This window comes from Anguilla anguilla, chromosome 15 (genome assembly GCF_013347855.1).
Source record: "Anguilla anguilla isolate fAngAng1 chromosome 15, fAngAng1.pri, whole genome shotgun sequence".
NCBI lineage: Eukaryota > Metazoa > Chordata > Actinopteri > Anguilliformes > Anguillidae > Anguilla > Anguilla anguilla.
The window spans coordinates 36,618,406-36,631,382 of record NC_049215.1 but is presented as its reverse complement, the minus strand read 5'-3'; the positions used below and the strand labels follow the sequence as shown (position 1 = coordinate 36,631,382).

Genomic DNA, 12,977 nt, shown 5'->3' with positions numbered 1-12,977 from the left:
TTGAATTATTGCTTAATCTTGTACAAGATCTACTGGTGAACTCGAGTGAAAATAACCCGGCTTTTCAAACTGAGCGAGAGTACAGAGATGAGCTTGTGTAGAATATACTGCAGAACATGAAATCTGCCTCATCAAGACAAAGTAACCTACTCTGGGACTCTCCCACCCTGCTTTGGATTCTCAGTCCTGAGTGGAATGGGACATTTAATTTGGTCTCATGTAAATAATGTTAAACAGAGATGTTAAGTCGTTTTGTAATTTCTGTTCAGATTTTACAGTGAAGCCTTGACTCCTTGGTCACATCAAAAAATTTGAACCCTGACAGGGTGATCTTTCAGTTCTAGAATGTGTACAGTCATTGTTTTTCGCAATGGCAAACATTTTTGACATTTTAGATAACTGGAAACATCTGAAGCCACTTAGTCACCTCTTGGTGTAAGCCACTCTGGAGAAGAGTGTCTGCCAGTTGCCTGTAACGTAATGTAATGTAGTCCATTTAAGTAACTCAATCTGCCCTTTTCGTTGAGTTGCGCGTGTAGCTGTGTGCATGGATTGCTGGGCTCTATAGTAAACAGTGTGTTTTCTTCTCTCCTGCAGGCGACACTGTAAAAATAGGGGAACTCTCATTCCGGCTGAAAGCCCCTCGGAACCCGGAGCTCGTGCCCGTGAAGCACAGTGAGTCCGCCGACCCTGTTAGAGACACAACGCTTTCGGGTTCACAGGATCAATCCCCTGTGAATCTTTAGTAAAGTGTGCTGTACAGTAAGGATCAATCCCCTGTGGATCTTGAGTAAAGTGTGCTGTACAGTAAGGATCAATCCCCTGTGAATCTTTAGTAATGTGTGCTGTACAGTAAGGATTAGTCCCCTGTGAATCTTTAGCAATGTGTGCTGTACAGTAAGGATCAATCCCCTGTGAATCTTGAGTAAAGTGTGCTGTACAGTAAAGATCAATCCCCTGTGAATCTTTAGCAATGTGTGCTGTACAGTAAGGATCAATCAATCCCCTGTGAATCTTTAACAATGTGTGCTGTACAGTAAGGATCAATCAATCCCCTGTGAATCTTGAGTAAAGTGTGCTGTACAGTAAGGATCAATCCCCTGTGAATCTTGAGTAAAGTGTGTTGCACAGTATGGATCAATCCCCTGTGATTCTGTGGTGTGTCCTGCATGGGGCTGGGCCAATGGGTTGTTGGGCTGATGGGGTGCTGGGCTGATGGATGTTGGGCTGATGGGTGTTGGGGTGTTGGGCTGATGGGGTGCTGGGCTGATGGATGTTGGGCTGATGGGTGTTGGGTTGATTGGGTGCTGGGTTGATGAGGTGTTGTTGCATGTCCTGCATGGGGCTGGGCTGATGGGGTGCTGGGCTGATGGGGTGATGGGGTGATGGGTGTTGGGCTGATGGGGTGTTTGGGTGTTGGGCTGTTGGGCTGATGGGTTGTTGGGCTGATGGGGTGCTGGGCTGATGGATGTTGGGCTGATGTGTTGTTGGGCTGATTGGGTGCTGGGTTGATGAGGTGTTGGGCTGATGTGTTGTTGGGCTGATTGGGTGCTGGGTTGATGAGGTGTTGTTGCATGTCCTGCATGGGGCTGGGCTGATGGGGTGTTGGGCTGATTGGGTGTTGGGGTGTTGGGCTGATTGGGTGTTGGGCTGTTGGGCTGATGGGGTGATGGGTGTTGGGCTGATTGGGTGTTGGGGTGTTGTTTCTCTGGCAGTGACGGGCTCCATGCCGCAGACGGTGGCCCAGCACCTGCGCTGGATCATGCAGAAGGACCTGCTGGGGCAGGATGTCTTCCTCATCGGCCCCCCCGGCCCCCTCCGCCGCTCCATCGCCATGCAGTACCTGGTAAAGCAGTCCTGACCCGCCTCCGGAATCATGGGTGGGGGGTGGCAAGGTGGGGGGTCGGGGGTGAGGGGACTGGTTGTGATGGTAACGTGGGGTGTGGGAATGGTTATGACGGTAACGTGGGGTGGGGGAATGGTTGTGACGGTAACGTGGGGTGGGGGAGTGGTTGTGATGGTAACGTGGGGTGGGGGGCTGGGGGCTGGGGGCTGAGCGGACTGGTTGTGACTGTAACGTGGGGGGTCGGGGGTCGGGGGTCGGGGCTGAGCGGACTGGTTGTGACGGTAACATGCTGAGGCTGGTCTGGCGGGTGCAGGAGCTGACGAAGCGGGAGGTGGAGTACGTGGCGCTGTCGCGCGACACCACGGAAACGGACCTGAAGCAGCGGCGGGAGATCCGGGCCGGGACCGCCTTCTACATCGACCAGGCAAGGCCCCCCCCCACAAACATGGCGGCCGCCGCGTGCACTCACCTGACATAACAGCGTACTCTCTCACCTGCAATAACAGCATACTCTCTCACCTGACATAACAGCATACTCTCTCACCTGCAATAAGAGCGTACTCTCTCACCTGCAATAAGAGCGTACTCTCTCACCTGACATAACAGCATACTCTCTCACCTGACATAACCGCATACTCTCTCACCTGACATAACAGCATACTCTCTCACCTGCAATAAGAGCGTACTCTCTCACCTGCAATAAGAGCGTACTCTCTCACCTGCAATAACAGCATACTCTCTCACCTGCAATAAGAGCGTACTCTCTCACCTGCAATAAGAGCGTACTCTCTCACCTGACATAACAGCATACTCTCTCCTGCAATAAGAGCGTACTCTCTCACCTGGAATAAGAGCGTACTCTCTCACCTGGAATAAGAGCGTACTCTCTCACCTGGAATAAGTGCTCAAATTCCTTAGAGAAAGGTAAAAATGGCCAGCTTTGGTTTGATCCCAAACAGTTATCAACCCAGGTAGCCAGACTTGAGCTATAGTTTCTTTGGTGTGATTCACAAGGGACAGTAAAGCTCAAACGGGTCACTCTTGCCCTACATGGATAAACTAGATCACCAAGACGATGGGCTTATAATTTGCTGACTGATGAACAGGATCTGACAGTCGCCTAATTGTTTACATGCTATAAATACTTTGGTCCAATTATAAATAATTGGCCCAGATGTACATAATATGGGTGTTGCGCAGTGGTCAGCGCAGCGCACTCCCACAGTCCAGAGACATGCCGGCCGGGGACTAAAGATGAGGATTAGCCCTCCTGGCTAACTCTGAAACATCTACAGGAAAGTTATTAGTGTGCATACATTATTCAATTAAAAAAACGTATTGTGTGTAAGGAGTCTCACCCTTTCTCAGGACTTATACCTATCTGTTGCTTGCTGCAGCTTATAAGCACAAATGAACAGCTGTTTTAGCTGGGTGCATTTGTTGTTCAGGGAAATGTAGTTCTTTCTGAGTTGTAGTTCCAGAGATCAAAACAACCTCCATTGCATAGATAACGCTTTGCCCCCCACCAGACGGCTGAAGGAGATGCCAAATTTAAATTAGTTTTTCCTTCCATATGTATTTTAATCTGACCAATAATAGAAAATCTGCTTTTATAAATTTAAAAAAAAAAGAATGCCCAGGTGGTCATTGTATCCATGGAAACCACTCTGTTGCCGACTGTTGCTCTTATTATAGATTGTGTTATTAATGCAAGGAATGGTATTTGGGTCTCCTCTGCTCAGCTATGACTAACCAGAGTTTAATTAATTGCCCCTGCCACCTGCCCCACTCCCACCCGTGGATTTTATGTCTTTGCCTTTTTAATTGATGTTTTCATTGCACAGAGAATCTCACTTGGAGTTGGCAGAGCTTGCCATGTTTTCCTGATGCCAAATATCGTGCTGGTTCAGGCTGGGTTTTCCAGTTATTAATAACACAACAATGGAAAGTGTGTAAACAGGATACTCGCAGCAGTAGAATGGGGGGGGGGGGGGGGGGGGTGGAGGAATGGAGGGAAGAAGGGATGGAGGGAATGAGGGATGTTGTTTGAGAGGAACAGAGCAGGTGAAGCAGTGTTTGTCCTTTCAGTTTGGCATTGCATTGTGGGTTTTTAGTTAAAAATCCAGATTAATGCCACTTGAGCAAAAACTGGTAAAAGGGCCTAGATTGAGCGGTAAGGTTAACAGTGAGGAGAGAATTTAATAAATAAATGAGTGGATAAATAAAATGAAAATGGAGCATGGGGATGAAGCCACGGTTCTTTCTGATGCCAGGAACTTCTGAATCTCTCCCGGGGTTCAGAGTGTGCTACTTTCAAGGGTCGTGTGGGTCTCCTGAAGCTGCCAATGGGAGCAGCCTGGCAGGGGATGGGCCCTCCTATTGGTGGAAGTGGAAGTGGGAGGAGCCTGTCTCTCGGCAGTCTTCTCCAGAGGGACGTGTTCCCGATCCGAGTCCTACATTGATTCCCAGCTATGTGTGTCACCCGTAAGAGCAAGCTGGAGAGAGGCCTGCTTTCTCCTGAAGCGCCCTGCTCAGAGCAGAGTGGAGGCTTTTCATACGCATTGTAGCTGGGTTTGTCATTTCAGTACTGTTCCAAGAGTTTCACTTATTTCACAAACAAAATCTAACCACATTAACTTCTACACGACAGTGAGCCATAAAAACAAAGTAACCCTTCTACAAATGAAACGTTGTGTATTATGTGGTGTAGAGTAGTCTGCAAAAGTACACAGACCCTTGAACAGCTCTGACATTGTGTGGGTTCAGAGATTAAAACTGTGATGCATTAATAAGTAAATGGATCCATTGAGTGAAGAGTTTGACTCCCACAATATTCCGCCCTGATCTGAAAAAATGAGGAACTTTCAGTTCAGGAGCAGACCTGATGTTTTCTGTTTTTTTGGCCCTTTGAAGAGCAGGTTTTTCAGAATGTTTTTTCCTCATTCTAAGTCAGTGTTCTGGAACTCCACTGCTTTCAGTCACCGGCAGTGGTTGTTACATCATCAGCATTAGAATGTTCAGTTATCAACATTCTGATCTCACATTTGTAATCTTACACCTTACTGGGTTAACTGAAGTGAGGGGTCAGAATTGGGTCAGGGCTGTGTACGTCGTGCTAGATGCACCGGTTGTTGGACAGAGTCTCACCGGTGCTGGAGTGTGGCTTTCCCCAGCCTGGCTGCTGCAGTGAACCTGGCATAGAAGCAATGACGTGATTATAGTGTCTACTGTGAGAACACATCTACAGTTAATTTTAGAGCATCTGGGCATAGTTTTATAGGACCTTTTCCCTCAGAATCAGGCGTAATTACATGGCAAGATGCTCTGTGGTCGTCTGACTGTGTAGAATTTCCTCTCTTTGACGTCAGCACTCTTTGATTTCAGTATGTTTGCACGGTTGTGTCTTTAACAGTAGACTGAATAAGAATACTGTACTTGTTCCAAGGAAGGAATAGATTCATCTAAAATGGAAATGAAACATTTAGGGCTGTGGACAGGATATTTAGAAAAGGCTTTAGAAATACTACAAACCGGGATCTTGTTGCTAAATGTTTTTTCTCGGAGGCTAGCCAGTGAAGCTGACATAAATTATACTGCTCGACAATCACGATGAACGTAGATGAGCTTGGAGGAGAAAAGTTTCACATCCATTAGACTGTGTTTAAATCTGTCAGGGTCAGTCGGTATATTTCACAGGAAATGATGTCGGTTGGCAGGAGTTGCAGTTTCTGTCGCTGTCGGGCTCTTTTAAATTTAGCGGGGGCAGTGAGAGGGAGTCCAGCAGTGAGGCCTTCAGCGATAGGGGCGTCAGAAGCTCGGTGATGTAATGGTGGTCTCTGTGAGCGTCGAGTAAAACGGTTCAGAGACAGCGGGCGCTCGGCTGAGGTGCTGATGGTGAGTTCCGTTAGAGTTGTGTAGCGGAGTGTTCCGTTAGCGTTGTGTAGCGGAGTGTTCCGTTAGCGTTGTGTAGCGGAGTGTTCCGTTAGCGCTGTGTAGCAGAGTGTTCTGTTAGAGTTGTGTAGCAGAGTGTTCCGTTAGAGTTGTGTAGCAGAGTGTTCCGTTAGAGTTGTGTAGCAGAGTGTTCCGTTAGAGTTGTGTAGCAGAGCGTTCCGTTAGAGTTGTGTAGCAGAGTGTTCTGTTAGAGTTGTGTAGCAGAGTGTTCTGTTAGAGTTGTGTAGCAGAGCGTTCTGTTAGAGTTGTGTAGCAGAGTGTTCTGTTGGAGTTGTGTAGCAGAGTGTTCTGTTAGAGTTGTGTAGCGGAGTGTTTTGTTAGAGTTGTGTAGCGGAGTGTTCGGTTAGAGTTGTGTAGCGGAGTGTTCCGTTAGAGTTGTGTAGCAGAGTGTTCCGTTAGAGTTGTGTAGCAGAGCGTTCTGTTAGAGTTGTGTAGCGGAGTGTTTTGTCAGGGGAAGACGTTTGAGAAACATCCCTGAGGCCGTGAGATTGGCTGACGCCCCGCCCCGCCCCGCCCCGCTCCCGCCCCGCCCCTGTCCCGCAGTGCGCCGTTCGGGCCGCCACGCAGGGCCGGATCCTGGTTCTGGAGGGGCTGGAGAAGGCCGAGCGGAATGTCCTGCCAGTTCTGAACAACCTGCTGGAGAACCGAGAGATGCAGCTGGAGGACGGGCGGTTCCTCACGTCTGCCCAGCGCTACGACAAGCTGCTGGAGGTGAGCCACGCCCACCTGCGTCAGCTGACCTGTGAGTGACATGCCTGGAGGCTCCTCCCACTGGAGCTTTACCTCGGGAACCTCCAATGACATGCGAACGTGATGTAGAAACAGGCTTCATACGACTGATCTATTTGTTGAGCCTAATCCAAGCCTGGATTAGGTCTGCTAGCATTTGCTAGAAATTTTACATGCATTTCAATACCTGGCCAAGTATCACAGTTCAATGGGATTTTGGAAGTTTAAATTATAGCGGGTCTGTGTCCGGCTGGTGAGTCCTGTGTTGTGTGTGCTGTGGTTCTGTTTGTGTACGGGGTGCAGGAGCACGCTAAAGCGGTTCTGTTTGCTGTGGTTCTGCGGTTCTGTTTGTGTACGGGGTGTAAGTTATAGTGGTTCTGCAGGAGCACACTAAAGAGGAGCTGGATGCGTGGAAGATCGTGCGGGTGAGCGAGGACTTCCGGGTCATTGCTCTGGGGCTGCCGGTCCCCCGATACACGGGGAACCCCCTGGACCCCCCTCTGCGCTCCCGATTCCAGGCCAGGGACGTGCACTACCTACCTTTTAAGGTGAGCCCCCCCTCGGCCCCCTGTCCTGCTGGCTCAGACAGCCCTGTGAGCCCCCCCCATGCCCCCCTGTCCTGCTGGTTCAGACAGCCCTGTGCGCCCAACCCCCCACCCCCCCGTCCCGCTGGTTCAGACAGCCCTGTGATCTCTGCTGCATGACCCCCCTGTGTCTCTCCCCTGTTCTCCAGGATCAGCTGGAGGTTCTGTACAGCATTGGGCCGAACGTGGAGCCTCAGAGGTAAGACCGGTTCTGCTGTGTGCCAGTAACCGAGGGCAACGGCCCCGGAACATTCCCATCACCACTAAACACTTTCAATGATTCCGCTCATCAGACCTCTTCCCGCAGGGGCGAAATTGAATCTCTGATGAGATTTGTCACAAAATTACACCTTCACAATCTCGATCATGTCTTTTCATTGGTTCTGCATCATTCTGTGCCGACACAACGTCCTCTCTGTAACAAAAGCAACAAACCCTCTGTTTTTCGGGTAGTTCACCTGACCCCCCCCAACCCTACACCCAGGTTAATCTCTCTGCTGTTCTGCACTCAGGGTGTCTCAGCTCCTGTCCTTTGGCACCACCCTCTGCTCCCAGGAGTCCTCCAGCCTGGGGATGCCGGATTTTCCCCTGGACAATCTGCCGGCGGCCCTGAGGGTTCTGGTGAGTGTGTGAGGGGGATTAGAGATGTGTCAGTAGTGATGTTCTCAGCGTTCTGGTGAGTGTGTGAGGGGGATTAGTGATGTGTCTGTAGTGATGTTCTCAGGGTTCTGGTGAGTGTGTGAGAGGTGATTAGTGATGTGTCAGTAGTGATGTTCTCAGCGTTCTGGTTAGTGAGTGAGGGGGATTAGTGATGTGTCAGTAGTGATGTTCTCAGCGTTCTGGTTAGTGAGTGAGGGGGATTAGTGATGTGTCTGTAGTGATGTTCTCAGGGTTCTGGTGAGTGTGTGGGGGGGATTAGTGATGTGTCTGTAGTGATGTTCTTATGCAAGGAGGAGGTTCTGGTTGATAACGGGTTCTAGTGCCTTCTGTGTTGCTTTGCTAGCTACAGATGTTCAGCATGAACCCTTCATGAATGATGTTGTAATGGACCCAGCAGATAACTCTGTGTTTAGTGTAACCTCAGTGTGAATGCAGAGCTGGTTGAATGATCATTTGAGTTGGTTGCTTTAGAGAAGTGTTCTTCCTCCTGGAGTTGACAGTGGTTCTGTTTTCGGCTGTCCCGCAGGACCTGTTCCCCATGAGATCGTCCCAGGAGCTGGTCCAGACCGTGTACCCCTATGAGGCCATGCTGGGCAAGGAGGGCCGTACGGCTGTGGAGAACACGCTGAAGGTCAGCCAATCACAGATGGCTCACAAACGGGGTCAGATTCTCAACCAATCAAAGACAGACTGGACAGCATTGGCCTGTTTCTCAGCCAGTCTCAGGCTGGCCTCACTGTGTTGTTTGGCCCTGGTGGGTTTTCCTGGCTGCAGTTGAATGTGCAGCACAGGGGCAGGGTGGTCTGCTGGAAGGTGACTGCTCTGTGCTGGCTCTTCCTTTTCAGCGGTTCGAGCTCCTGGATTCTGGGCGGCAGCCGGCCGCTGTCGCGGTCTCTAAGGTGGAACCCGCCCCCGGAGACCAGCCGGACCGGGCCGCAGTCACCGTGCGCGTCAATGACCAGGACGTCGCCTTCGAGGTGGGGCTGGACGGCGCGGTCGCCAGTGCTGCGGGTCACATGGTCGCGGCGCCAGGGCTGCGCGTTAGGGCCATGTTAGGGCCGTGTTAGGGCTGTGTTAGGGCTGCACGTTAGGGCTGCGCGTTAGGGCCATGTTAGGGCTGTGTTAGGGCTGTGTTAGGGCTGCACGTTAGGGCTGCGCGTTAGGGCCATGTTAGGGCTGTGTTAGGGCTGTGTTAGGGCTGCACGTTAGGGCTGCGCGTTAGGGCCATGTTAGGGCTGTGTTAGGGCTGTGTTAGGGCTGCACGTTAGGGCTGTGTGTTAGGGCTGTGTTAGAAAAAAAAAAAAAATGAATGTAATAGGGTGAATGAATGTGTTAGGGCTGTGTTAGGGCTGCGTGTTAGGGCTGCGCGTTAGGGCTGCGCGTTAGGGCTGTGTGTTAGGGGCTGCGTGTTAGGGGCTGCGTGTTAGGGCTGTGTGTTAGGGCTGCGTGTTAGGGGCTGTGTGTTAGGGCTGCGTGTTAGGGGCTGCGTGTTAGGGCTGTGTGTTAGGGCTGCGTGTTAGGGGCTGTGTGTTAGGGCTGTGTGTTAGGGGCTGCGTGTTAGGGCTGTGTGTTAGGGCTGTGTTAGGGCTGTGTTAGGGCTGTGTTAGGGGCTGCGTGTTAGGGCTGTGTGTTAGGGCTGCGTGTTAGGGGCTGCGTGTTAGGGCTGTGTGTTAGGGGCTGCGTGTTAGGGGCTGCGTGTTAGGGCTGTGTTAGGGCCGTGTTAGGGCTGCGTGTTAGGGGCTGCGTGTTAGGGCCGTGTTAGGGCCGTGTTAGGGCTGTGTTGGGGCCGTGTTGGGGCCGTGTTGGGGCGTGTTAGGGGCGTGTTAGGGCTGCATGTTGGGGCCGTGTTAGGGGCCGTTTTAGGGCCGTGTTGGGGCCACGTTAGGGCTGTGTTAGGGCCGTGTTGGGGCCATGTTTGGTCTGCGTGTTAGGGCCGTGTTGGGGCCGTGTTAGGGCTGCGTGTTAGGGCCGCGTTGGGGCCACGTTAGGGCTGTGTTGGGGCCATGTTGGGGCCGTGTTGGGGCCGCGTAGCCGGAACGTTCCGTGCGGGGGCACGCGGGGCCTGCGGGCACAGGCTGGAATGAGCTCAGCGAGGAGGCGTTCTCCGTTTCGTCCGCACCCCCTTCATGTCCGCTCAGGAGCTTGGCTATCAGGGAGAAGAACTGTCTTAGAAGATTAGGCCTTTTTTTTCTCAGTTGATTTTGGCCTGGAACTAAGGCATTAATATGAACTGCAGTATGAATTTGGTTTTTCCCTGAACTCCGGAATGGTGAACTAGCATTAAATTCCTGAACTGTTTGTTCGTTCATAGGCCTGGGTTTGAGTAGAAGTGAAAAGACGTTTTGGTGGATGTAGTGAAACGAGTCATTCCCCTCCCCCCTCACCCACCCCGCAGGTCCCAGCTGGAACTCGACCCCCCCGCCCCCCCCGGCAGCAGCCCTGGGTTCGTCAGCACCCCCACCCACACCCGCCTACTGGCTGAGATGATGCAGTCCCACCTGGTCAAAGACCTGTGTTTGATTGGCCCAAAGGTACACTCAGTCCCACCTGGTCAAAGACCTGTGTTTGATTGGCCCAAAGGTACACTCAGTCCCACCTGGTCAAAGGCCTGTGTTTGATTGGCCCAAAGGTACACTCAGTCCCACCTGGTCAAAGACCTCTGTTTGATTGGCCCAAAGGTACACTCAATATCTTTTGCATCGAACGTGCACTCAGTGCACCATAAGTCTGCTGTGAAATCGATTTAAAAGACTAATTAACTATTTACAAGATGACATTTACGACTACTGTTCATCGTGGCACTAATGCTAATTATAATTGATTTTGTCAAGAAATTGCATGTTACCATGGTTACCAATGCAGGAAACTGATCTTCGTATTGAAGCCCTGCTGTTTTCTGTGGTATCATGTGACCTGACACTGAACCTTGTTCTCATCGTCTTTTCAGGGTTGTGGCAAGTCTGTGATCGCCAGAGAATTTGCGGAGATGCTGGGGTATATCACTGAGCCCATAATGCTGTATCAGGTACTGACCAACCCTGCGCATCTCCCTTTAACAGCAAACCCTGCGCATCTCCCTTTAACAGCAAAAAAAAAAAACCCAAGATATTCCACAAAACAAATGAATTTATGACACACGCGTATATCAGCACACGCGTGACAAGATAAAATGGCTTCTGCAATCCACATTATTTATTAATGTTCTCTGCTGTGAGAAGCAGCCTGTGTAACTCCTACAATACCAACAGTGTTATTTGCAAAGGAGCATGCTCTGTTTCCGTTGGTTCGGGCAGGAAGGAATCACAGAGGGATTCTTCTGTGCTAAAGTTCAGCTGAACTTTTCTCAGGCATTTCTGTCCTGCCGTTGCAGCAGTTGTACACGTTTTTTCCTGTGATGCGATTGGTCTGCGCTACAGCCTTGTGACCAGGGAGGTTGTGTACTGTGAGGTCATTGTAGACAATCACCCTGATCTCCACCAATAAAAAAGCAGGGGAAAGGGGGTGGAGATCTGACGGTGCTCAGTGTTCGTCACTCTGAGCCGGACTGCCCTGAACGTTTGCTCAAAGCAGGAAGGAATCTCTTCAGAGCAGAAAACATCCTTAAATAGAAGTCCTTTCATCTGAGCTCTTTCTTACGTGTTTGCACGTTCTGTTTTTTTCACCAAAGCTTTTCCTTGTGGCTTTAGGAAGACTCTCTGTTTTGCTTTCAGTAAATTTGGGAACATGTGTTATAAGAATGCCGACGGTTGTCTTCTGTACCTCTGGCTCTGTTGGCTGTTTTGCCTGTAATATATTATATTTCGGGAGTGCGTTCGCGGGGGCGCACATGCAGTTGTAATAAAAGGGGCCTGAAGCGGGTTTCCTGTGAGGTCAGGATCAGTAAATGGATGAAGTGGAAATGTCACCCGGCTCTTGTTGGCTTGTCTGCTGCATTTCCCTTTAATCACATGTTCTGAGCACATTTTAAAGTAGGACATAATAAATTGGCTCTCAGATGTGGATAAAAATACGCGCTCTGGTTATACAGTCCTGACACTGAATGGATCCCCCAGGTGTAATCACAGACCACTGCGGTGTGGAGGGAAGGGGAGGCTCATGAAGTGAAGAGATGAAAATTTCCCTTTTTCTGGAACGCGCCTTCCCGGCTGGCAGAGTCGTTTCGCCTGATGAGGTGTGAGCCGGCGGGGTCGCGGGGTCGCAGGGTCGCGGGGTCAGGCGTGTCGGGCGCGGGGCGTGCGTCCACGGGCACTTCTGCTCCTCGTCAGAGCCCGCCCTCGTTCTGGAGCACTTTAAACGGACCGCTACGCGCTGCTGACAGGGCAGCGTAAATTTGGGCGGCAGTTAGAGTCGTAAAACCTGGGGAGCGTGTGCCCGCTGGAATGCCTGGAACTTACAGGCCGCTGTTGATTTAGGGACAGGAAGAGGAAGCGTCTTACACGGGGGGGCAGGGGGGCTGGGGGGGGGTGGGGGGGTGGGGAGTGGGGTCTCTGTATTCTGAGGACTGAGGAGGACTGATTCTGAACACTCATTCCACAGGCCCAGAGTTTATCACATCTGCACATTTTTTTTTGTTTTCTAACGTGTTCCCAAAATAACTAAAGAAATAAAAAGTCTCTGTGTGTTATAAAATAAAACATTACACGCTAAAATAAAATCCTGTAAGTGAATCTATATAGCTATGTAACTCTATATAATCCTATAACTTTTCCTGATATTTTTAAGCCTGTCTTGCTTCTGCCTGGATGTAGAGGACAGCAGTAAGAGCTGTGTTCCTGCTTCCTTCTGGCCGCTGATGTTCTGACTGGGTTGGAAAGGTCATCTGGCTGAACTGAAGCAGTTCGTTAAATGTGGTGACTCAGTGCCTGGGTGTGCCTGGGTGTAAAGGGTGCAAGCAGGGTTTAGGCAAATTCAGATTCTGAAAAACTACCACTCGAGATAAATAAATAACAGTGACTGACTGAAACTAAACGGTGTGTGTCATCCGTAAAATCCCTACGCCTGGAAAACAGTCTTAAAAGAAGCTTGTGATTTGTTATGATTGGTGATGGTCCATGTCGGTGAGAGTTGAGCTTCCCTGGATTCTTCCTGTTTAAGCGCGAGGCATGTCCTGTTCCTCAGGGTCGTCTGTGTTGCCTTGTTTTTGACACGATGAGCATCCAGCGCCCACTCCTTCCCTGCCGTGTCCATTTCATACGATCTTCTCTTTA

The 12,977-nt window shown here is 50.5% G+C and overlaps 1 protein-coding gene across 1 annotated transcript in view; it reads left to right on the top strand.

Moving 5' to 3' along the window:
- The window catches only part of vwa8 (von Willebrand factor A domain containing 8), a 62,886-nt gene that overhangs the window by 1,415 nt on the left and 48,494 nt on the right, over window positions 1–12,977 (top strand). Inside the window, 12 exon segments of the mRNA XM_035393594.1 lie at window positions 598–675; window positions 1,716–1,846; window positions 2,160–2,270; window positions 6,341–6,508; window positions 6,910–7,074; window positions 7,260–7,309; window positions 7,623–7,731; window positions 8,297–8,401; window positions 8,616–8,747; window positions 10,166–10,183; window positions 10,185–10,301; window positions 10,718–10,795. Coding sequence (XP_035249485.1) covers window positions 598–675; window positions 1,716–1,846; window positions 2,160–2,270; window positions 6,341–6,508; window positions 6,910–7,074; window positions 7,260–7,309; window positions 7,623–7,731; window positions 8,297–8,401; window positions 8,616–8,747; window positions 10,166–10,183; window positions 10,185–10,301; window positions 10,718–10,795 — 1,262 coding nt within the window.